The following is a 26,161-nucleotide window of genomic DNA, read 5'->3' on the forward strand; positions in this document are numbered from 1 at the left end:
CAAATGGTTCTTTCCCTCTAGCGATCACTCAGGTAGCTGCGATGTCAAGGATAATAAAACTTGCTTGATTATAAGAAGTGGTGACTTCAGCATACGGCCATTTAAGCCATTAAATGTCTACCACAACCTTTTCCTTTCTTGCTATTAATTTTTACGGATTTATAGTATGCGTTTTCAGAGTTTTAATTGCTTCTGCGTTTAGAGAGGGGGAGGGGGGGGAAAAGGGGAACATCCAACTAAATGGTTCAGAATAGCTGCATGTTTTAAAACTGCTTGATGAACACAAAAGAATCTTGTGGTTCAGATCACACAGCAAAAAAGTGCTTGGTTTTGCCGCTAAACACACTTTTGGTGTTAACGTAGGACGACAAAGTGTTTGAACACTGTGACCGATTTCCTACTAGCCTTAAGCCACTCTCGCGCTCTTCTCCTTGAGGCTGCTGCTGGATTTTGCACAAACTGCCCCAGATCAGTGAGTTGCTCCACCTCTCTTCAAGTTCCCTCCGCAGCAGGAAGGATCCTCTGAAAACCGGTTTCTGTCTGCCGCGGAGGGAACTTGAAAAGGGGTGGGGCAACTCGCCGGCTCGGGGAAGCTTGTGCGAAATCCAACAGCAGCCCCACAGGGAAAAGGAGCAACGAGACCGGAACGAGGTGAGTGGGAAATCCATCTCAGTAACCTGCCAGGAAGGATAGTTTCATTGGCAACGGTTTAACTTTTTTTTTTGGAGGCAACCCCCAAATCCTTGGCACAGAAGCTGTGTAGCAGCCTGTGAACCAATTAAAAAATGAAAATAAAAGGAGCACACACAGACAATAAACTACAACTTATTTTGGCCTGTAATCAAAAGGAAAACAAATATATACTTCTTGGAATTCTTTTCTTTGAATGTCCGTAACTGATGGATAAAGATGCAGGTGACATTCTGTAGCTGGAGAATTCAGTGTTCAAACAAGCAGAGGGACCTGAAATAAAAGCAAAAATTAATGATAACAACAGCTATTTTGAGCTCAAAAGCAAAGACAGCATCAAGTCAACCTGTACTTGTAGAGTGCACTATAACGGGGCGTTTTTCTCTACTAGATCCCTTTGCCGTTTATCCATTAAAATGAAGACTTCATCTTGTACCACACAGAAAATAATATACGGGAAGAACTAGAAGCATTCAAGAAGGACAGAGAATGCACCGAGCGTGTTCATTAGAACCTCTGTGGACAATATATAGCCCAAATGCCCCCCAAACAGGTCCACCCCCGCAGTAGTACCTGTTATGGCCACAGAACACCAAGAACATTTAAGTGTGGCTAGTTTTCTATAAAATGATCTGGGGTGGAATTCTAGCAGGGGCTCCTTCGCTTATTAGGCCACGCCCCCCTGATGTAGCCAATCCTCCAAGAGCTTACAAAAAAGAGCCTTGTAAGCTCTTGAAGGATTAGCTACATCGGGGGTGCGTGGTCTAATATGCAAAGGAGCTCCTGCTAGAATTCCACCCCTGAAAAAGATGATGGGATAAGGCAAAGAATGCCATCAGAAGATTCAGTTGTCTCAGAGTGACAAAAATAACCTTTTGAGTTACAGGACATTCAAACAATTCTAATAGTCTGTACCTGAATGGGCCATCTCACCTTCCGTTCCAAAGGTGGGGAGGTGGGACTTGCTTCCCCCCCTACACTCCCTGATCAGTCTGCTGTTCCAGCCCTCCTCTTGAAGTGGAACATAGCATCCAGCCAGCCCTTCCAAGTTCCACCTGCAAGGCTATCCTACTTAAGACACTAAATTGTTCAGGGTGGTGAGAACCAGAGAGGATTGTGAGGAACTCCAAAGGGATCTGCTGAGGCTGGGTGAGTGGGCGTCAACGTGGCAGATGAGGTTCAGTGTGGCCAGTGCAAAGTAATGCACATTGGGGCTAAGAATCCCAGCTACAAATACAAGTTGATGGGGTGTGAACTGGCAGAGACTGACCAAGAGAGAGATCTTGGGGTCGTGGTAGATAACTCACTGAAAATGTCAAGACAGTGTGCGTTTGCAATAAAAAAGGCCAATGCCATGCTGGGAATTATTAGGAAGGGAATTGAAAACAAATCAGCCAGTATCATAATGCCCCTGTATAAATCGATGGTGCGGTCTCATTTGGAGTACTGTGTGCAGTTCTGGTCGCCGCACCTCAAAAAGGATATTATAGCATTGGAGAAAGTCCAGAGAAGGGCAACTAGAATGATTAAAGGGCTGGAGCACTTTCCCTATGAAGAAAGGTTGAAACGCTTGGGACTCTTTAGCTTGGAGAAACGTCGACTGCGGGGTGACATGATAGAGGTTTACAAGATAATGCATGGGATGGAGAAGGTAGAGAAAGAAGTACTTTTCTCCCTTTCTCACAATACAAGAACTCGTGGGCATTCGATGAAATTGCTGGGCAGACAGGTTAAAACGGATAAAAGGAAGTACTTCTTCACCCAAAGGGTGATTAACATGTGGAATTCACTGCCACAGGAGGTGGTGGCGGCCACAAGTATAGCCACCTTCAAGAAGGGTTTAGATAAAAATATGGAGCACAGGTCCATCAGCGGCTATTAGCCACAGTGTATGTGTGTATATAAATTTTTTTGCCACTGTGTGACACAGAGTGTTGGACTTGATGGGCCGTTGGCCTGATCCAACATGGCTTCTCTTATGTTCTTATGTTAAGACAGCATGCCATGCTGCGGATCCACAATTCTCTTCCCCATGGCCCCAGGGAGGAAGTGAATGGATGCCTTGCCAAGGTTTGCGGTTCAATAAAATCTTGTATTATGCCACAACTGTGTCTCTGACCGATTTCTGTTGGATTTCACACTGTCTGCCCTGGGGCTGCAGCTCGCTCCGCCTCTTTCGCGCAGCAAACAATATCCCCTAAAAACCAGTTTTTGTTTGCCATGTGAAAAAGGTGAAGCTAGTTGCAGCCCCAGAGCAAACAGTGTGAAATCCGATGGAAGCCCCGCGGAGAAGAGGAACATGAGAGTGACATAAGGCTAGTGAAGAAAGGTTAAAATGCTTGGGGCTCTTTAGCTTGGAGAAACATTGACCGAGGGGTAACATGATAGAGATTTACAAGATTATGCATGGGATAGAGGAGGTTGAGAAAGAAGGACTTTTCTCCCTTTCTCACAATACGAGAACTCGTGAACATTCAATGAAATTACTGAGCTGTCGGGTTAGAATTGATAAAAGGAAGTCCTTCTTAACCCAAAGGGTGATTAACACATGGAATTCACTGCCACAAGAGGTGGTGGCAGCTACAAGCACAGCTGGCTTCAAAACGGGATTGGATAAGCTTATGGAGCAGAGGTACGTCAGTGGCTATTAGCCACAGCTTATTGTTGGAACTCTCTCTCTGGGGCACTGATGCTCAGTATTCTGGGTGCTTGGGGGACACAGTGGGAGGACTTCTAGTGCCCTGGCCCCACTGGTGGACCTCCTGATGGCACTTGGGGTTTTTGGCCACAGTGTGACACAGAGTGTTGGACTGGATGGGCCACTGGACTGATCCAACATGGCTTTTCTTATGTTCTTAATCGGTCAGTCTGTTTGGCTTTGACAGCATGACAAGAGCTCCACACACCTCCCCCCGCCAACCAAGGGCTTCCTGGGGACATCTCTAAAAGGGATGGCTCTCAGTTGCCTTGGGTGGCTGCAGATGGTTGTGCAGGTCTCAATGATCATGGTCAAACATAGAAGGGCCCAGTGGCACCCCCAAAGCTGACCTACTTGTATCATGGGAGCTAGGTGGGTGGCCTTGGGCCAGATGCACACTTTCAGTCTAACCAACCTCACAGGGCTGCTGTGAGCATAAAACCGAGGAGAGGAGAATGATGTAAGCCCCTCGGGGGGAGAAAGGTTGAAAATAAATAGAGTGAGTGAATGAAGCTTAAAACTGTGCATCTGCTCTAGGAAGGGTTCTTTTGTCACCCAGGGAGAGAAGTCTGTGAAGTTAACCCTGAGGGGGCACGGGGTCCCCAGAGTCAATGGCTAGGGGGAGCCAATGCAGCGGGCAGATGTTTTTGGAGGGGGGTGGGTATGCCCATTGGACTGTTGCAAGCTGGCCTGGGAATGGCATAGGTATCGCTCCAGTACTCGCTCACGGTGTACTCACTTCTGGAAAGCTTTCAAGCCTCCTCTTCTCCAACTCAGATAGTTCTTCTCCTTACATCGTCTCCATGTTTTGTATGCCCTGGTTGCCCTGTCCCTGTTTCTACTGCTCAAAAGAGCCATTTCCATCACAGTCCCCACATGAACGAGGAACATCCTTCTACAGAAACCGAACAGGGAGGGAAATATTCCCCCTGCTGCTTTTGCATTGCATTTACTAAATTCCTTATCAAGGTGAAGTTCTCTGGTCTCCAAAACTGGATTCTGCATTTTACCTCAGCAAACTGAGGAAAAATGTATGTTCTCAATCAGAAACCACACCGCTTGAATAGCAGCATCTCCCTGCGGCCTCTGACACCGTGGTTTGCAGATCATTACATTTATACGCTAGGCTCCCAAAACTTCTGGTTTCTTTGGGTAATGAGTAATGATTTTCTGTGGTTTGTGCTTCCTCAGAAAACTGCTTAAAAGTAATAGCATTTGCTTTATTCCTTTTGCGGGTTTGTTTTTCTTTACAGGCAAGCAGATAAGGTTACATAATATTGACATACTTATGGTAAGATTTGAGGTGGGAAAATTCCATCTGCATTTGCAAACATACACAAGATCTTGTTAAGATACATGCTCAACTTCCTGGGAAATTCTGGAAGAACCTTAAATGTCACAGGAATCAACTACTTCTGGCGTTTCAGTAGACCTATTCTGAACCAATGCAACTGAAGCTTTCAGACTGGATGTTCTTAAAAGGCAGATAATTGTAAGCAGGGCTTTTTTTGTAGCAGGAGCTCTTTTGCATATTAGGCTACACACACCCCTGATGTAGCCAATCCTCCAAGAGCTTACAGGGCTCTTGTTACAGGGCCTACTGTAAGCTCCAAGAGGATTGGCTACATCAGGAGTGTGTGGCCTAATATGCAAAGGATTTCCTGCTACAAAAAAAAGCCCTGATTGTAAGTATTTCTAAAGAACACTTATGAGAATTTTCACAGTCAGGCAAATGAGCGTCTGCACTTCTGTTCCATTTCGAATCTGGCTTAAGAACATAAGAACATAAGAGAAGCCATGTTGGATCAGGCCAATGGCCCATCCAGTCCAACACTCTGTGTCACATAAGAACATAAGAGAAGCCATGTTGGATCAGGCCAGTGGCCCATTCAGTCCAACACTCTGTGTCACACAATGGCCAATATGTGTGTGTGTGTGTACACACACACATATATATATACACACACATATATATACTGTGGTTAATAGCCACTGATGGACCTCTGCTCCATATTTTTATCCAATCCCCTCTTAAAGCTGGCTATGCTTGTAGCCGCCACCACCTCCTGTGGCAGTGAATTCCACATGTTAATCACCCTTTGGGTGAAGAAGTACTTCCTTTTATCCGTTTTAACCTGACTGCTCAGCAATTTCATTGAATGCCCACAAGTTCTTGTATTGTGAGAAAGGGAGAAAAGGACTTCTTTCTCAACCTCTATCCCATGCATAATCTTGTAAACCTCTATCATGTCACCCCGCAGTTGATGTTTCTCCAAGCTAAAGAGCCCCAAGCCTTTTAACCTTTCTTCATAGGGAAAGTGTTCCAAACCTTTAATCATTCTAGTTGCCCTTCTCTGCACTTTTTCCAATGCTATAATATCTTTTTTGAGGTGTGGTGACCAGAATTGTACACAGTATTCCAAATGAGACTGCACCATCAATTTATACAGGGGCATTATGATACTGGCTGATTTGTTTTCAATTCCCTTCCTAATAATTCCCAGCATGGCGTTGGCCTTTTTTATTGCAATCGCACACTGTCTTGACATTTTCAGTGAGTTATCTACCACAACCCCAAGATCTCTCTCTTGGTCAGTCTCTGCCAGTTCACAACCCATCAACTTGTATTTGTAGCTGGGATTCTTGGCCCCAATGTGCATTACTTTGCACTTGGCCACATTGAACCGCATCTGCCACGTTGACGCCCACTCACCCAGCCTCAACAGATCCCTTTGGAGTGCCTCACAATCCTCTCTGGTTCTCACCACCCTGAACAATTTAGTGTCATCTGCAAACTTGGCCACTTTACTGCTTACTCCCAACTTCAGATCATTAATGAACAAGTTAAAGAGCATGGGATGGGATCCAGTACTGAGCCCTGCGGCACTCCACTGCTTACCGTCCTACACTGCAAAGACTGCCCATTTATACTCACTCTCTGTTTCCTATTAATTAGCCAGTTTTTGATCCACAAGAGGACCTGTCCTTTTACTCCATGGGCGTTTTCGCACTGACCTTAATTGGCAGCGACGTCCCTCTTCACCGCGCAGGATATGCGCGGATTTCGCACCAATTGCTGCGGAGCACCCAGAAGAGCCGCAAAGTCCCGCGGCTTTTGCGGCGCAAATGTAAACCGCCAAAAACCAGTTTACATTTGCGCCGCAAAAGCCGCGGGACTTTGCTGCTCTTCCGGGTGCTCCGCAGCAATTGGTGCGAAATCCGCGCAGATCCTGCACGGTGAAGAGGGACGTTGCTGCCGATTAAGGTCAGTGCGAAAATGCCCCATGACTCTCGAGCTTACTAAGGAGCCTTTGATGAGGAACTTTGATAAGGTTACATAATATTGACATACTTATGGTAAGATTTGAGGTGGGAAAATTCCATCTGCATTTGCAAACATGCACAAGATCTTGTTAAGATATACTCGACTTCCTGGGAAATTCTGGAAGAACCTTAAATGTCAAAGGAATCAACTACTTCTGGCTTCTTTCAGCATGTTGGCGCAGACTGTCAGATTGAAGATTTTGGGAATGAGATGCAAGACCTCACATGTGCCAATCCCCATTTTACCACAACTCTGCATTGCCCTCCCCCGCCAAGATTCTTGCTTGTAAACTAAAGGTATACAGAGTATTTACTGCAGAAATATAATTGCACCCTAGCAGAGTTAAAATTGAGGGTAGGTTCAAATGTTACTCCTCCCATGCGAATGAATTCTAGGCAAAAGGATGTAGTGTTTGTAACAGGTTTACTGCCCACATTTAGCCAACTGCATGAAATGTCATGTTCCGTGCAAGGCACTGAAGCCAGCGCCTGGGATGTGTCCTGCTGATGTGAAAGAACTCCACGGTACTGTGTTTCGGTGTCCAGTCCAATTCATCACTACCAGCGCTTCTGATATCCATGTTGGATGGGTAATAATATGTGAACTGCCCCCAAGTTACAATAGAAACAGAACAAAACTAGGAAGCCTTTTCTCCCTTTCCCACAATACAAGAACTCGTGGGCACTCAATGAAATTGCTGAGCAGTCGGGTTAGAATGCATAAAAGGAAGTCCTTCTTCACCCAAAGGGTGATTAACACATGGAATTCACTGCCACCGGAGGTGGTGACGGCTACAAGCATAGCCAGCTTCAAGAGGGGATTGGATCAACATATGGAGCAGAGGTCGATCAGTGGCTATTAGCCACAGGGTGCTAATGGAACTCTCTGTCTGGGGCAAGTGATGCTCTGTATTCTTGGTGCTTGGGAGGGGCAACAGTGTGAGGCCTTCTAGTGTCCTGGCCCCACTGATGGACCTCCTGATGGCACCTGGGTTTTTTAGCCACTGTGTGACACAGTGTTGGACTGGATGGGCCATTGGCCTGGTCCAGCATGGCTTCTCTTATGTTCTTGAGCTTGTGGAATCTCATTTCCTACACTTCTGTGGCTTATCATCTGCAAAGGTTCCTTCTGACATTCATGAGAATATGGCAGCCCAGGGCTTTTTTTTTTTTAGCAGGAACGCACAGGGACACAGCTCCAGCTGGTCTGGCATCAGAAGTGAGGCCTAATATGCAAATAAGAACATAAGAACATAAGAGAAGCCATGTTAGATCAGGCCAATGGCCCATCCAGTCCAACATTCTGTGTCACACAGTGGCCAAATATATATATATATATATATATATATATATATATATATATATATATACACACACACACACACTGTGGCTAATAGCCACTGATGGACCTCTGCTCCATATTTTTATCTAACCCCTTCTTGAAGGTGGCTATGCTTGTGGACGCCACCACCTCCTGTGGCAGTGAATTCCACATGTTAATCACCCTTTGGGTGAAGAAGTACTTCCTTTTATCCGTTTTAACCTGTCTGCTCAGCAATTTCATCGAATGCCCACGAGTTCTTGTATTGTGAGAAAGGGAGAAAAGTACTTCTTTCTCTACTTTCTCCATCCCATGCATAATCTTGTAAACCTCTATCATGTCACCCCTCAGTCGACGTTTCTCCAAGCTAAAGAGCCCTAAGCGTTTCAACCTTTCTTCATAGGGAAGGTGTTCCAGCCCTTTAATCATTTTAGTTGCCCTTTTCTGAACTTTCTCCAATGCTATAATATCCTTTTTGAGGTGCGGCGACCAGAACTGCACACAGTACTCCAAATGAGTTCCTGCTGGGCTTTTCCTACGAAAAAAGCCCTGTGGTAGCCTTAATATTTATTGCGGGGAGGAAAGGCAGCAAGCAGCCTGGTATAGCCCGAACTTGACAGTTGTCAGAAGCTAAGCAGGGTTGGTTCTCGGAAGGGGGGGCCACCAAGGAAGACTCTGCAGAGGAAGGCAATGGGCCATCCACCTCTGCTTCTCACTTGCCTTGAAAGCCCTTTGCTGGGGTCACCATGGGGGTGTGCAACTTCACAGCACAGCATTTATTGTACTGTAAAGTGAAGCGGCACCCGAAAATTCCAGCTCGGCCTGAGGTCATCAGAGCTGGGAAGTTAAGTGGAGTCAACCACGGTTAGCACGTGGATGGAAGTCCACCAAGAAAGTCCAAAGGTTGCTTTGCAGAAGAAGGCAATGGCAAGTCACCTCTGCTCCTCTCTCACCTTGAAGACCCCTGCAGATGGGGCCGCCATGAGCTGGTTGTGACTCAACAACACATTATTTATTCAAGATAAGACGTGACGAATCGATGTGTCGAGCGCTCTTTCTCCAGAAGTCTTCTGTGCTTTCCCATTAAGTTGTGAAACGTACATTTGCAAAAATAATTTATCGGGTCGTTCAGCCTGATGTCTCACAACCAGTTCTAAAGCTATGACAGACAGAAAGGCTACCTCACCTTTCCGCATTTCCCCCACCCCTCCTGTTTCTCCAGCTCGCCCCTTTATCCTTGGCTTCCCCTCATTTCTCCTCCTAAGCTTTTCGATCCCCTTCCACACCGACGTTTACCTTTCTTAAGCGAGCCGCCCCGCGGCCTAAACGGATGGCTTCCATCAGGGCCTGCCTTGCGTCGCCTGGGTTTTCGGCAGCGCTATTTGCAAGGGGCCTAGGTGTTCTTGTTGACAAATGAGCGGGAGGTGGGGGTGGCAGAGGAGGATTACACTGCCGCTCTGTCGGAGAGGCGTCTCTGATCTGCGAGCCCAATTCTGCGTTTCGGAAACTCTGCAGTTCTTCAGAAGCGAATGAAGAGGTCTGCCAAAGAGAAAGTTGAAAGCAAGCATGCGAGTGAATAGTAGACATGATGGACTACCGGATATTTGACATTGGAAGCATATTTCAGCCTCTCCCCTTCTAAACAATTCTGGCTTCTTCCGTTGAAGTACAAAGTGGAGTAGATTTTGTTTGCCTATTAAGTCGGAACATCTGTTCCTGCTCTCTCACATCACTCAAAAGGACAGATGCCTGGGATCAAGGGTTCGGCCTTGAGGCAGACTCAGAAACCCAATCTTTATTTATTGGAACTCTGGCATCCTGGAAATGCTTTTGGCGTATAAGGCAAGAGAGCCGGCAGTTGGCTACTATATTAGGTTGAAGATGACCACAAAGGTTTCGCAATCAACATGATGCGTTCAGCTATGCGCACTCTCTTTCCCCTGAAGCAGTTTTATATCGCAGTCTAATAGTTACTCTGGGTCTATTCCTATAAATATGGTTGGATTTGTTGTACAAAAAGAAAATCAAGTGTATCGCTAAGGAAGTGACAAGACTAGGCAAATCAAAGCATCCCTTCTAATGCAGGTGGGCAGCCGTGTTGGGCTGAAGCAGGAGAACAAAGCAAGAGTCAAGTGGCACCTTTAAGACCAACAAAGTTTGATTCAGAACGGAAGCTTTCGTGTGCTAGAAGCACACTTCATCAGACAAAAGTATGGAACGGCAAGCAGTCCTAAATATAGAGGAAACGGGCAGTGAATTAGTATGCAGAGTAAAAAAAAGGTAAAGGTAGTCGCCTGTCATTTCCGACTCTTGCCATTGCCTTCTTCTGCAAAGCAAGCACATGTCATTTCCGACTCTGGGGTGACGTTGCTTTCACAACATTTTCACGGCAGACTTTTTACGGGGTGGTTTGCCATTGCCTTCCCCAGTCATCTACACTTTCCCCCCCAGCAAGCTGGGGACTCATTTTACCGACCTCGGAAGGAGGGAAGGCTGAGTCAACCTCGAGCCGGCTACCTGAAACCAGCTTCCGACGGGATCGAACTCAGGTTGTGAGAGCTTAGGACTGCAGTACAGAGTACTAACTCACTAAACTGGGAGACCATCAAGGAAGTCCAGAGTTGCTACAAAGAGGCCAGTAGTGGCAAATGACTTCTTGCCTTGAAAACCCCTACGGGGTTGCCATAAGTCAGCTATGACTTGATAGCACTTTCCACTATCACTATTTGGCAACTGCAATATCAGTTTCATTACAGCAAGCCTCGTTCCTCGATGACTCTCTCATCTGAGCAAGTAGTCAGGGATGTTTTGGATTATAAGGATTATCCTCATTTGCAAGTGGTGAAACAGTAGGGAAGTTCATGAATTTGATCCATATCCCCGAAAAGGTGACCTCAGTGTCCCCTCTAAGCTGAGTTAGTGTGAGCTGGCTCGTACTTTTTTAGCCTCTGGCTCACACTTTCTTCTCTTAGCTCAGGGAAAAAGCCCCCAGAGAAAGCTGATTTATGCATCCTACCAGGCTTTCAATGCCTTTCACCCTACCATCAACCTGACATGCAATACATTTTCTATGCAATGCATTTTCTGGACACCACTGTAAAAATAAACAATGGACACATAGACACTACCTTATACCGGAAACCTACTGACCGACAAACATAGCTGCATGCCTCCAGCTACCATCCCAAACGATCCACTGTATACAGCCAGGCTCTACGCTACAGCTGCATTTGCTCCAGTCCTGCAGACAGAGATTCTCACCCGAGAGATCTACAACGAACCTTTTTGGAACTAAAGTACCCACCTGATGAAGTCAGGAAACAGATTAACAAAGCCAGAATGATACCCAGAGAAAACCTGTTACAAGACAGACCGAAAAGAGATAGTAACAGAACACCACTAGCGGTAACACAGAACTCTCAACTGAAAAAAGTTCAACGTATCATCAGCATCTTACAACCTCTATTGGACAGTCACAGCTCTCTTTCGAAAGTACTGAGGGGTAAACCTTTTCTTGCACAGACAGCCCCCCAGTCACAAACAACTCCTCACCCACAACAATACAGCATCTCATCTGAGCATGGACACTGGTACCAGAGCTTGCAATAAACCCAAGTGCCAACTTTGCTGCCACAGACACCCAGACAACATAATCACTGGGCCTAACAACATCGTAACTACACCATCTCAGGCTCATTCACTTGTTTATCTTCCAACGTTATATATACCATTAAATGTCAACAATGCCCTTCAGTTCTCTACACAGGGCGAACAGGACAAACCCTACACCAAAGGATAAATGGACACAAATCTGACATTAGGAATTATGGAACTGAGAAATCTGTGGGAGAACACTTTAACCTTCCAAAGCATTCAATGGGTGGCCTCAAGGTAGCTGTTTTACTGCAAAGGAACTTCAAGAACAGAATGGAGAGAGAAATTGCTGAATTACAAATTATTATGAAACTTGGAACAAACACCTCCCCAGGACTGAATAAGGATATTGGTTTTTTATCTCATTACATATGCTAAACCCACTCTCAGTGAGTATAGCTACACATCCACAGTATTCCAATAATAGTGTATCTCTTTAATAATAGTGTATCAGGATAATGTTTCACATTGACACACTCAAATAAGGGATATTGGCTATTTATCTCATTACATATACTTAACCCATTTTCATTTTATGTATTCTTTTTTTCTAATGGCAAACTAGAATAATGTTTATAAAGTATAGACTGATGTTGAGAAGTAAATTAGGTGGACTACAACTAGGAAATACATGTCCTTTTGTGATTTACCTAGACTTGCAGAAACACCAATTGGCAGGAAACTTTTATTACCTTTTATGGCTATCCAGACCAAATGGCCTTCTACATTGCCACACTGTTCCACAATGTCATCCCAGCCAGTTTGCCCTCTTAATCAACAAACTGCACGTATTTCTGCCCACTATACCTGATCCCCTCGTCTGAAGAAGAGTGTTTTTAGCACACGAAACTTTATGTTCTGAATAAAACTTGGTTGGTCTTAAAGGTAGAAATTGGCTCCTGCCTTCTTCAGTTGCTTCAGACCAACACGGGTGCCCACTTGGATCTAACTTTAATGCCAGAAGTTCACAAAGTAGAATTTTTGCTCACAAGACTCCACAGCTTAGAAGGAGTACTCATCTAATTTTCCTCATTATAGCAGAACTTTAATTTCCGTTATTTCCAGGCCACTGATATGCTACAGTACAAGGGAGGAAGACACCACACAAAGAAGGTTTTTTGCCTTTACCTTTCTCAACTTGAAGGTTCCACTGTGACCTCTAATGGCTGCCAGGAGGGCAGACCGCTCATTCTCTGGTTCTGAAACCGATGCTTTCTTCTGAGTTCCATTGACAGTGTTGTCCGAAATCTAGAACGTGATTAAAAAAAAGAAACCATCTCTGTATCTTTTTAACTTGAAGACTGAAAATGGAGGTAAATCTGAGCACCTGCAAGATCACCCTGCCTGCACTCCAACAGAGTAAACTTGAAATTTGCTGTGGAGGTTACAAATGTCGTTTGTTGTCTCCATGCATGTTCCTCCTTGCTCAGTGTGTGCAGTGATTAGGGCTTTGGGGTTTGAGAAGCCTTAGAGAACAGGAGTGTCAAAACATGTGGCCCATGGGCCGGATCAGGCCCCCAAAGGGCTCCAATCAGATCCGTGAGCAACTTACTGTTGTCTTTTTCCTCCTCTTGCTTCCGTCTGCATCACAGGTTATTTTGCCAGGCTTGCTTTGTCAAGCTACAGAATAAAGCCTCTATTTTCTCCATTGGCTGACCAGCACATGAAGCAACTTATGTACAAAAGCTGTAAATGCCCAGCAATGTCATATTTTCCTCTGAGTCTTAGGCTCAAAACACTGACCATGAGATTTCTGTAATTAATTGTCAGTAAAGCAAAAGTAGGTTTGCAACTTACAGATACACCCCCGAACAACACCTGAACAGCATATTCAAGATTGCTACAGCACAGACATGGTCTCCAGAGAATTCAGAGCAAGAGGTGTCAGTTATCAGAGTCGGTTAAATAAACAAAATATTGCAAAAGCGCTAATCTTTTAAGCATGTCTAAGGTTTTTTTTTTAAAAAAATCTTTAATTGTGTGTGTTTGTGTCCTTTACAAAGTTTATATCTCTGCAACCTGGCATTACGTTTTATGACACACATGGCCCAGCCTGACAAGATCTTATTTATGTCAGAACTGGACCTCACAACAAATGTGTTTGATACCCTTGCCTTAGAAAACTCCAAGGCCTGCCCCAGGAAGTCCAACTGCAGCTGCCTTTCTGTGTGCAATCTGGATTAAAGAATTAATTACAGACTGTTTTCTTATGATTTTGGTTTATGAGTCAACAGCAGACTCCTAACCTTCTAAAAGTGTCTGCGTGCACTTTAAAAGTGCCTGGGTGCACTCTGGTTGATTTTTCTGCAGACTGTTTGAATTCATTTTAGTGCAGACTGTTTGGGAAAAGAGGTTATGTCTAAGTGCCTGTGTGCACTCTTGTGTTTCATACTGTGGTCTGTTTAAGGTAGAAGCTTTGGAAAATCAAAGTGCCTTTTGTGCACGTTTATATTGTTCATCTTAGATTACTTAGGAGTAGAGTCTACTCAGAAGTAGAGGCCAAAAGGGTTTTCCCTATTACATATATGTGATTTGATAGTATAGTTTCACCCTGACATTTTTTCTATTACAGTCTTGCTTAAACTCAGGGAGCCCCCCTTTTTGTCTCTATTGCATCTACCCGCATTCAGATGTCATAGGGATTGGAGAGCTCCCTTCGAGTTTCTCAAGAATCGAAGCCTGAATTGCTCAGCCTATGCGAGAAGAGGATGGCACAGGCACGATAAACAAACTGTGCCTGTCATGGCAGATCTCTGTTTAATTACAGCTTGTTGTGGCATCTCGGCGCAGGTTGTGTTGAAAGACCTAACGTTTTAGTCCTTAACCTCACAAGCCACTGCATATTAAACATGGATTTGTGTGCAAACATGGGCTCTATGAACACAATATTGATCAGAGAGGAGGAATCAAAGGCAGCACCTACCACAACAACGCACGACGTGATTAGATCTTTTTCATTATGCTTCAGGAGGGTAGGGTTGGTCTTAGAGCCCAATTAGCGCTCTCTCTCTCTTTCTCGCTGCAATACAGGCCTGTATCCATCTTCCAACGTTAAATAAGTGAAGCTGTTATTGCTGTTGCGTAACACTGAAAATGTGCGGGACTGACAGCAAGCTAGGCAATATCTGGCTACTGTTATCAGACAGACTGTTGTCTGCTAAGGTAAAAGGGCTAGGTTTTATCATTTTATCTAATCAAAGAGTGTTATATATGTGATCTGAATTGTGTTCAATATATGGAGTTCCTGCCTGGCTCATTGGAGCCTGGAAGACTGAGCTTGGGGACTCAGGAACAATGAGGCAGTAGCATATAAAAAGGCCAACGCCATGCTGGGAATTATTAGGAAGGGAATTGAAAACAAATCAGCCAGTATCATAATGCCCCTGTATAAATCGATGGTGCGGTCTCATTTGGAGTACTGTGTGCAGTTCTGGTCGCCGCACCTCAAAAAGGATATTATAGCATTGGAAAAAGTCCAGAAAGGGGCAACTAGACTGATTAAAGGGCTGGGACACTTTCCCTATGAAGAAAGGTTGAAACACTTGGGACTCTTTAGCTTGGAGAAACGTTCAACTGCGGGGTGACATGATAAAGGTTTACGATAATGCATGGGATGGAGAAAGCAGAGAAAGAAGTACTTTCCTCCCTTTCTCACAATACAAGAACTCGTGGGCATTCGATGAAATTGCTGAGCAGCCAGCTTAAAACGGATAAAAGGAAGTACTTCTTCACCCAAAGGGTGATTAACATGTGAAATTCACTGCCACAGGAGGTGGTGGCGGCCACAAGCATAGCCACCTTCAAGAGGGGTTTAGATAAAAATATGGAGCAGAGGTCCATCAGTGGCTATTAGCCACAGTGTGTGTGTATGTATAAAATTTTTTGCCACTGTGTAACACGGAGTGTTCGACTGGATGGGCCATTGGCCTGATCCAACATGGCTTCTCTTATGTTCTTATGTTCTTATCCAAATCCCTGCTGCCCTGCTCCAATCACGGCCCTCTTGCTGGTTTGAACGGTCCAACAGGACACTAGCACAGGAACCCGGAATGTTTATATAGTTGGCCCTCTTGGCCCAGTAGCTAGTCTTATAGTATAGCATCGCTCTCATCTTGCCTCTTCATTTCATGGAACCCACTATATCTGGGATGGCCAACGGTAGCTCTCCAGATATTTTTTGCCTCCAACTCCCATCAGCTCCAGCCAGCATGGCTGATGGCTGGGGCTGATGGGAGTTGTAGGCAAAAAAAAACCATCTGGACAGCTACCGTTGGCCACCCCTGCACTATATTATAAAAAGCACCTTTGGGTGTTGCAGCAGTAGTAGTAGAAGAAGGAGATGATGATGATATTGGACTTATATCTTGCCCTCCACTCCAAATCTCACAAAGGCTCACAATCTCCTTTACCTTCCTCTCTCATAACAGACACTCATAACAGGTGGATGGGGCTGAGAGAGCTCTCACATCAGCTGCCCTTTCAAGGACAACTCCTATGAGATCTATGACTGACCCAAGACAATTCCAGCAGCAAATATGGGGAGGGATGGTGGCTCAGTGGTAGAGCATCTGCTTGGGAAGCAGAAAGTCCCAGGTTCAATCCCTGGCATCTCCAAAAAGGGTCCAGGCAAGTAGGTGTGAAAAACCCCAGCTTGAGACCCTGGAGAGCCATGAATGGGGCTGTGGCTTAGTGGTAGAGCAGCTGCTTGGTCAGCAGAAGGTCCCAGGTTCAATCCCTGGCATCTCCAAAAAAGGGTCCAGGCAAATAGGTGTGAAAATCCTCAGCTTGAGACCCTGGAGAGCCGCTGCCAGTCTGAGAAGACAATACTGACTTTGATGGACCCAAGGGTCTGATTCAGTATAAGGCAGCTTCATATGTTCAGCTGCAGGTGGAGGAGTGGGGAATCAAGCCTGGTTCTCTCAGATGATAAGAGTCCACGCACTTAACCACTACACCAAACAGGTAAGGTGGGATGCATCTTGTAACACCCAGCGCTAATCTCAGCAAGGTGATCTTACCTTTCGAAGCTTTTCTCTTCCTCCTGCGGTCTGGATGGCTTCCATCAAAGCACTGTGGAGCGATGTGTCTTTTGGAAGGGGCTTCTGGAGGACCGGCTTAAACCTTTTCTTTGGCCCAAAGACACTATAGATGTTGTTGTCATCCCTGATCTCAGGCTCCAGCTCACTCCTGGCAGAGGACCCACTAAGATTTTCTGCTTTTTCAGGAGCCATGTGGTTCACCTGAGGGGTACCGTTAAATTTCAGAGATCCATTGTGGATGGTATGCCCACCGCTTGACTTCACGAGGGAATTGTAAGCGACGGAAGATGAGGGAGCGCTAAATGGTCTAAAGGAGAAGAGGGAGCTAGTCTGACCAGCCTGCTCCCCATTTTGACGGACTACAGGTGAGGTTTCTCTAACGATTACATTTTGTGTGGAGCTGCGACTGGTTTCCGTGATGCCGTCTTGAGAAGAGAGAGTAGAAAATGGCGCACTGACGCTCCTTCTGTAGCAATTGGTAGGACTGGTCGGATTCAGCGACGTCATGTTGGCAGTGTTGTTTTCCGTCTTGGACTGAGCACCACTGGGTAGTTTATTCGCTGCCTTTTTATCGCAGCTGAAGACGCTTGAATAACCTTCATTCGCTCTTGCTGGCTGCGGTTCCGCCGGGCAGGATTTGGCCACGATAATGCATCTTTTAGGAAGGGATTCCATTTCGGCTTTTGCCTCTCTCCGATAGCTGTTTTCTTCTTCCTTGTCGTGTCTTTCCCGATTGGTTCTCAGCAGGGACGGGTCCAAGGATTTTGCAATAGCAGAGGCTACATAATGGCTGGATGTTCTTCTTTGGGGCTTCTGAAATGGTAGCTCAACCTTATCCTTGTTAACTACTTGGGCAGTTGGTGCTTTCGTGGGATATTGCGTGACAGGAAGGGGTGGCGGCTTTGGTTTTTCGGGCCCCAAATTAATTTCCACTGCTTTTGAACCAACTAGGGGCACAGTTGCCACTTTCGGACCTGTAAAGCAGTCCTGCTTCGTTTCAGATGCTTTATTGAGAGGTTTGGAAATAGGGATGCCTGGTGATTTGTTAGAATGACCTTCTGGGGACTCCTCGGGTGGTTTTTCCATAGAGTTAGACCTCCAGTACGCTTTGGCTCTCCCGATGAGGGTTCCTCTTGTTTCGCTCAAAGGCATGTTCACGGAAACCTTTTTAACCCCCCCAGTATTTGGAGTCACCAAGTTGCCCAGCTCATCTATTTTAATGGCACCGGTGGAGAGAGAGACGTCCGCATCAAAGCGTTTCATTTCCGGCTTGGGAGGAACGACTTTGAAGGTCGTGAGGCCTATCTTAGGCTCATAGCTCGCAACAATGCCGTGAACGCGGTTGCACCACGGGGATGGCGGTGGAGCAGCGGGCTTGTTCTCGCTGGATCTTGCCGACGGTGGCCTGAATTCCAGTTCCGTTTTGCTTGGAATTCCATCCCGGGCATTCGGCTCTTTCAGCGACTTCACTTTCTCCTTTGCACCATTAACTTTGTCCGTAAACGTGACGGTAGCAGCATTTTTAGGCTCAGCCTCCAGGGGTGCCTCCTCCTTTTTCCTTTTCTCCCACAAGGATGCCTGAGATTCGTATTTCTGCTCTTCTTCATTTCGATATCTAACCTCTGGATCGGGCGATGGCTGTTGTAATAAGCCTTTCGATAAATAATGCGAACCGCTGTTCGCGTCTCCCTTCCCAAAAGACCCAGCGTTGTTGTTTTCATTGGATCGTTTCCCCGGGTTAATGGGATTAACCGGAACCTCTTCATTAGCCCGCGTCTGGGAAAGCAACACGTCTCCTCCTTCTCTAGCGTGGTGCGTTGCAATATCGGCTTCTGGAACTTCATCTATGATTGTCACTGGCACGGTGGCTGGGATAGCTTCTGCAGCCGTACTGTTTTCTGGAAGGGGACCATCCTTCTCACTGGGTACGGACCCGCTTTCGGAATCTTCACGGATGCCTTCGATTGCTGTGAAGAACATCAACAAAACCCTTCAAAAGTCGTTAACACTCGCATATTAAAAAAAACATTAACAGCGGGAGCCAGTGAGCCTGCACACTGGCGAGGGGGCAGCTTTTAACGTGAAATGGCAGCTTTCCTCCCTTATTGCATGCTACCCTTTGAAACCCGTCAGCTGCAAAAGCTCTTTGCTGTGTACTGTGAGACAGATGCAAAGCAACGGCTCCACTGCGTGCAACTAGTTGTTTGTGCAGTTGTGCTGTTCTACTTGAAAACCTCTCATACAATATCAAAATACTAAGCAAGCAATGAATTTCCAATAGTACAGTTAGAAACTGCACACAACAAAAATATACGAAACACATTCCCAAGTCCAGAATTTTGGAGAGCAGTTTTGACTTATGGAGGTACGGACTTGGAAGCATGTTTTGTATATTTTTGTTGTGTGTAATTTCTAATTGTACTGTTGTAAGTTCATTGCTTTACTGTGTATCTTGATATTGTACTGTGCATCTTGATACTGTATGGTCATTTTCGCACTCACCTTAATCAGCAGTGACGACCCTCTTCACCACGCAGGATATGCACGGATTTCGCACTAATTGCCGCGGAGCATCCGGAAGAGCCGGAAAGTCCCGGCGCTTTTGCGGCGCAAACGGAAATCGCCAAAAAGCAGTTTGCGTTTGCGCCGCAAAAGCGCCGGGACTTTCCGGCTCTTCCGGGTGCTCCGCGGCAATTAGTGCGAAATCCGTGCAGATCCTGCGCGGTGAAGAGGGGCGTCGCTGCTGATTAAGGTGAGTGCAAAAACGACCTATGAGAGGTATCTGTTTGATATTATTATATACTATTACGTGGTAAAGTATTAGTGAAAACTGTAATGTACTATTTACTGGGGGTTTCCTTAGCATGATCTTACCCCCACCCCCACGACCCCGTGTGTTGCTTTTTGGTTCTCTTGAAAGCAGCTATAGTTGTTTCAGCACTGTTTTACTTATAGACTCATGCTGAACTTGTTCCAGGACGTCTTTCCCTTCCTTTGCATTGTAACCAAGCCAATGAAGCAATTCCTGGATCAGGGTGCATTTGAAAAGGTACTCTAAATGAGTCATGCCCGTAGCTTATTTCCCTAGCAATTTTGAATATCAGGAAAGCTTTAAAAAAAGCAAGTTATATGTATTATGCATTCAAATACGATGTTCTCAGGTGTTGATATGAAGGCCTAACTAATGTTAATAATCACTGAAATGGAAAATGTCGCCCAGGCACTGATGGATAACTATGAGTGGTTCTCAAAGAGATGTGTTTGCGCCGCAGCTAACACAGAATACAAGCTATAGCAAGGGTGTCAAGCATGCAATTCAGGGGCCGAATCAGGCACCTCGAGGGCCCCTTCAGGCCCCCGAGCAATCGGCTGTCATCTGCTTCCTTCTCCCTCTCTCTTGCTTCCTTCTGCATCACAGCTTGCTTTGCAAGACTTGCTCAATTGCACAGGCGCTACAGAGCAAAACCTCTATTTTCTCCATTGGCTGAGGCTCCTCCCTTAGGCAGTAAGGGGGGAGGGAGAGCTTGATTTGCCAGGCTCTCTCAATCACACAGCAGAGCTACTGAGCCAAGCCTCTCTTCCTTCTATTGACTGAGGCCCCCCCTCCAGTCCCCTGGGAAAGGAAGGAAAGAGCCAGAGCTTCATTTGCCCAGATCTGGCCCCCATAACAAATGAGTTTGACACCCCTGAGCTATAGCATTTGAACAGATGTGGCTTTCTGTGATACTGCAGCGCTCTTTTCTTCAGCATTAGATTCGGACGGGGGGAGGGGATAGCCTGATTAGGAGTCTAGTGGCACCTTTGAGCCCAATAAAGTTTAATTCTGGGCATAAGCTTCTGGGTGCATACATCCTGTGCCCTTATACGAAAGATATATGTAACATATACCCATTACATATATTGAACCCATCTCCTACTAAATTTTAATGTATTTTTCTCCCAATGACAAACTATATGTATGTTGCATGTTTAAAGGTGGGTTAGTTGGATGGGAAAAGATAATAATTCCTTCCTTTTGGCCCAGGCTCATAGCAACAGAGTCATTGACAGACACTCACATTCTGACGTACTACTGTTTTGTTGCTTTCGCATGCTCATGCTACTCGGATCAAAGGTTTGCTCAATTTGTTAATTTTACTCGTCTGTCATTGAATCTTATATTTGTACCATTTTACCTTCTAAATCACTGCCTACCAGATAATTTTACTTCACTGTCATTGGTTCTTAAATCTGTACCATTTTGCATTCTGGCCCACTGCCTACCAGCTCTGTATGGCTCTGCTCATTGTGCCAGATTCCTCGTCTGATGAAGCGTGCTTAGAGAGCACACGAAAGCTTACGTTCTGAATAAAACTAAGTTGGTCTTAAAGGTGCAATCGACTCCTATTTTCTTCTACTACTTCAGACCAACACGGCTGCCTACTAGGATTAAACTTGGTTGGTTTTAAGGATGCCACTGGACTCAAACTTTGTTCTTCAGCCCTATTTAGGGATTTCAGATTTTTTTTTTTCTCTGCAAAGCACAGATTAAAACAAGTAGGTAAATTATGCCCTCTTCATCACAGATGCAGATAGTAGTCTCGAGTTGTAACCATCCATACAGATGGATTCTTCACAGTACGGCTCTATTGAAGATATATCAATAGACAATTTGACGGTCTGAAGCTATTGACTTTCATCTGTCAAGGGATACTTAATATCCTTCTAACATAACGATCGAACTAAATAACATTATTAACAAGCTGACTGGCTTGTTATAGTTTCTTCCTATGGTCCCATCATGCCTAGTGTGAGCAGAACTCTCCGTGAACAACCGTTGCTTTTAGACAAGCCTCCATTATAGAGCCCTAAAGAGGTAGAACAGGGCCAGGAATGGAAGTTTTACTAGTTCATCTAGTTTTACTACAGAGGAGGGATGGTGGCTCAGTGGCAGAGCATCTGCTTGGCAAGCAGGTTCAATCCCCGGCATCTCCAACTAAAAAGGGTTCAGGTAAATAGGTGTGAAAAACCTCAGCTGGAGACCCTGGAGAGCCGCTGCCAGTCTGAGTAGACAATACTGACTTTGATGGACCGAGGGTCTGATTCAGCATAAGGCAGCTTCATATGTTCATCACGTCAAGATGTTCTGCAGTAGCAGTTTGGGCTACTGTTTCATCACCTGGTTTTTGGCCATTGTGGGACACAAGAGTGTCAGACTGGACGGACCACTGGCTGGATCCAACATGGCTTCTCTTATGTTCACCTCCACTGACTCTCTAATTTTGTCTGCCATCTAAATGGCCTGGCAGATTGGCTAATGCGTTCCTCTTTATCCTTTTTTTTTTGCAATACAAATGTTCAACGTCAGCCTACCTGCTAGTTCTTGATCAAATGCAGCCAACGTCCGTTCCAGCCGATCAGCAATGAGCATCTCCGACCTAACTTCCATGGCTTCGTCCTCTTCTGGGCTAAACAAAAAGAAGGAAGTGATAGTAATAACTTACCGAGCTCAGTCTCACCCAGAGGGTCTCACAGCAACTTATTTATTTTATTTATCAAATTTACATCCCGCCCTCCCCCGACAGGCTCAGGGCGGCTAACAACAGTTTAAAAACATTCGCAATTTATAAACATATTAAAATTAAATATATAAAAAAATTTCCATACATATTAAAAATCCGAGATGGCAAGCTTCTGATTTCCATTATATCAGTTCAGTGAGATTGTCGATACTGAAGGTAATAGCCACCTCCCCCTAATCATTAAAAGCGAGTTTGAAAAGTTCGGTCTTACAAGCCCCGTGGAACTGTGGCAGGTCCCACAGGGCCCTGATGTTTTCGAGGAGGGCATTCCACAAAGTGGGGGCTGTTACCGAGAACGCTCTGGCTCTAGTGCTGGTCAATCGGTCCAGGGATCTTAAGGAGGTTTTGAGACCCTGAACGTAGTGCTCTCTGGGGTATGTATGGGGAAAGGCAGTCCTGAAGGCAGACAGGTCCCAGGCCAAATAGGGCTTTAAAGGTTATAACCAGCAACTTGAAGCTCAGCAGGGGATCCCCTGGTTTCAGGGGCTCCTCTCCACCGCGGACCAGAAGGGGAAACCCCTCCCCTAAGCAGGTTGTAACCAGCAACTTGAAGCGAATCGGGAATGCCACAGGCAACCAGTGTAACGCTTTCAGCACAGGTTGAATGTGCTCCCATACAGGTAGCTCCATTCACAACCTGGCTGCTGCATTTTGCACCAGTTGCAGCCTCCGAAGTTAAGTCAAGGGCAGCCCCATGTGTCAGGAAATGTTTCATTGAAGTATTAATGCTTTAAGATTCTATTTGATTCATGCTTACTAACCCTATTGTCAAATAAACTGTTACCTTACTAATAGCTGTGCCCTGCAAGGAGAAGGAGGAGGGATGGGAACCGAGGCTGCCAGAACTCCAAAGGCCAGTCCAGCCTTTGAAGTGCAAAAACGCCAAGCTCGCCACTCTGGCGCCTCCCGAGCAATGCAAGGACACCACCAGGGGGGAGAGCGCAGCCATCACCGGTGGCTGATAAGCAAGCGTGTGAAAGAGTTACTTGCAGGGCCAAATTGTAGATTTATTATGAGAAGTAGTTTAAAGCCCCATCCTTTGAAGTGTATTCATAAATGCCAATGGTTTCAGCCATTCGTTATCAGTTTCAATGAATCCATGTAGAGAGTAACATTGTTGTAATCAATAAATGAAACTTAGTTTTGAACAAAGACAAGTCTCATCATTTTGAAACTTCAATGAACCCTTTGCTGACACCATGTAGAGGGCGTTACAATAGTCTATTCTTGAGGTGACCGTTGCATGGATCACATCACCGTTGCCAAGTCGTTGTGCTCCAGGTATGGAACCAACTGCCTTATCCGCCTAAGATGGTAGAATGCGGATTTGGCAGTGGCTGCTACGTGGGTCTATATTGTCAGCGAAGGCTCCAGGAGCACCCCCAAGCTCTTGACCCTCGACGCTGGCACTAATAGCGTCCCATCAAAGGCTGGCAAGGGGATTTCCCTACCCAGGCCACTGCAGCTCAGACACAGGACCTCTGTCTTCGCTGGGTTCAATTTCAATCGACTCTGCCTGAGCCATTTCACTACGGTTTGCAATGCCACGTTGCATTGCAACTTACAACATTTACAAAATGGGGTGCACCTCTACAAGCAAACAGTACAACAGAACCTTCAACTTTTCAAGTCAGGGCTGGCTCCTCCAATGCAGATGCCTATTGCCAAAAGCACTGGGGTTGCTGAGCTATGCCTTAAAAGCGCAGCTATTTGCGACAATCAGCACCTATGCACAGTGGCTGTCCAAGTGGCTGCTGAGACTTCAGCACTGGTGGCAGCCGGGGTTTCCAATCCCCAGAGCTCAGCAGGGGATCCCCTGGTTTCAGGGGCTCCTCTCCACTGCGGACAAGAAGGGGAAACCCCTCCCCTAAGCAGCATCTAGAAAGCAGAAACTGTCAAGTCTCTGTAAAACCTTGGTCAAGCTGGTACTGAACATTGGCTCAAGCAGGGAGCCTTCTGGGTAAAAGCCACTAAGTGTACCAATGCTGCTAGCTAAGCCTCTCCTCTCCCCCCCTCCCTCTCCCTTTGTTATGTAGTATTGCTTTGAAATGGGAATATGTGAACACGTTATCTGAGCCTTCCCAGACAGGGCATCGGGGGAGGCTGGATCCACAGATGCTCAAGGCCATAATCGGCCTGGGAACGAAATTGTAACATCAATGTGTGAGTGTACCCTGCCTAGTGCCCCTCCCTTAAGAAACCCTTTGAAGTGTACCTTATATGATTGCATTCTATTGTATGATCTTTAGTCTTTCAATCTGAATTTATCCAAGCTCGACCTTATCAATAAACTAGCTACTTTGTTTCAACAACTGGCTCGTTATTGAATTTGGAGACTTGACAGAAACTGGTAGCACTTTACAACAGACGTCATCGGGTTAGTAATTTGTATTTTAGTCAATTGGTTTTACTGGTTATTGTATGTATTTTATTGTTATACATTGCCTCGTGTCCAGCACTAGCCAGAAAGAGGCAATTCATAAATCAAATAAATAACAACATCATCATCGTGTGGGGACACTCTGGTATCTGGGCAATTCCCGACCCAATGCCATCACTTCCAGGTGACATCATAGTGTTGGGGACGTCATATGATGTCCCCATCCACCCCTGGAATACCCACATCTCCCCATCAGGGGACCTGGCAACCTTAGTGGCAGCTCTATCAGCAATCCAAAAATCCTGATGTCACCTGGTGCACAAACCAAGAGGAAACAGGGTTGCCACTTCTGAGTTGAGAAATCCCTGGAAATTTGGAGGGGTGGAGCCCGGGGAGGGTGGGGTTTGTGGAGGGGAGGGACCTCAATAGGGTACAATCTCAATAGAGAGCCAGTTTGGTGTAGTGGTTAGGAGTGCGGACTCTTATCTGGGAGAACCGGGTTTGATTCCCCACTCCTCCACTTGCATCTGCTGGAATGGCCTTGGGTCAGCCATAGCTCTGGCAGAGGTTGTCCTTGAAAGGGCAGCTGCTGTGAGAGCCCTCTCCAGCCCCACCCACCTCACAGGGTGTCTGTTGTGGGGGAGGAAGGTAAAGGAGATTGTGAGCCGCTCTGAGACTCTTCGGAGTGGAGGGTGGGATATAAATCCAATATCTTCATCTACCTCACAGGGTGTCTGTTGTGGGGGAGGAAGGTAAAGGAGATTGTGAGCCGCTCTGAGACTCTTCGGAGTGGAGGGCGGGATAGAAATCCAATATCATCATCAGCTCTGGTAGGAGGTGTCCTTGGAAGGGCAGCTGCTGGGAGAGCCCTCTCAGCCCCGCCCACCTCACAGGGTGTCTGTTGTGGGGGGAGAAGATATGAGATTGTAAGCCGCTGGTTCAGAGAGAAGGGCGGGGTGTAAATATGCAATTCTTCTTCTTCTTCTTCGACAATACCCTGGAGTCCACCCTCCAAACTGATCTCTGTTGTCCAGAGAACAGCTGTAATTCCAGGAGATTACCCAGAAATTGGCAACCCCATGTTCACACCAATGGTGGCCTTGTTCGTTCGTTTGATTTTAATACAGTCAATGGCCAGCACAAATCAGAAAAAATTAACAAAAGCTAAAAAACAAAGCTAAAATACTTACAAAATATTCAAGTATTGCATAAGATAACAGTAGGAAATAAGATATATAAAACAGCAATTAGAATTTAGTTTCAGAATATAATATATCTTCGTGAACTTTACATGCAATTGAAAAGAACCTTGCACAAGGACCTGTAATCTGTGGGCTCGCACCCATAAGAAACTTCCTAGTGACGTCAACATTGGAAAGACTGGAACGGCCCTGAAATTTACTTATTAAGGGACCAACTAACCTCGCCCGTATCTCCTGGTAAAAGTGGCACGAGAGGAGAATGTGTTCGACAGTTTCGATCGTCTCTGCTCCA

At 45.8% G+C, this 26,161-nt stretch overlaps 1 protein-coding gene across 1 annotated transcript in view; it reads right to left on the reverse strand.

Annotated features, from left to right (window-relative positions):
* Positions 1-674: 674 nt before the first annotated feature.
* COBL (cordon-bleu WH2 repeat protein) overlaps positions 675-26,161 on the reverse strand; it is a 262,328-nt gene continuing 236,841 nt past the window's right edge. Inside the window, exons 12-16 of the mRNA XM_060247787.1 lie at positions 22,079-22,173; positions 16,706-18,693; positions 12,816-12,935; positions 9,330-9,572; positions 675-963 (exon numbers count right to left, since the gene is read on the reverse strand). Of these exons, the coding sequence (XP_060103770.1) occupies positions 946-963; positions 9,330-9,572; positions 12,816-12,935; positions 16,706-18,693; positions 22,079-22,173 (2,464 nt within the window). The 3' untranslated portion in view covers positions 675-945. The remainder of the gene's footprint in view (positions 964-9,329; positions 9,573-12,815; positions 12,936-16,705; positions 18,694-22,078; positions 22,174-26,161) is intronic.

Source organism: Heteronotia binoei, chromosome 10, assembly GCF_032191835.1.
Source record: "Heteronotia binoei isolate CCM8104 ecotype False Entrance Well chromosome 10, APGP_CSIRO_Hbin_v1, whole genome shotgun sequence".
Lineage (NCBI taxonomy): Eukaryota > Metazoa > Chordata > Lepidosauria > Squamata > Gekkonidae > Heteronotia > Heteronotia binoei.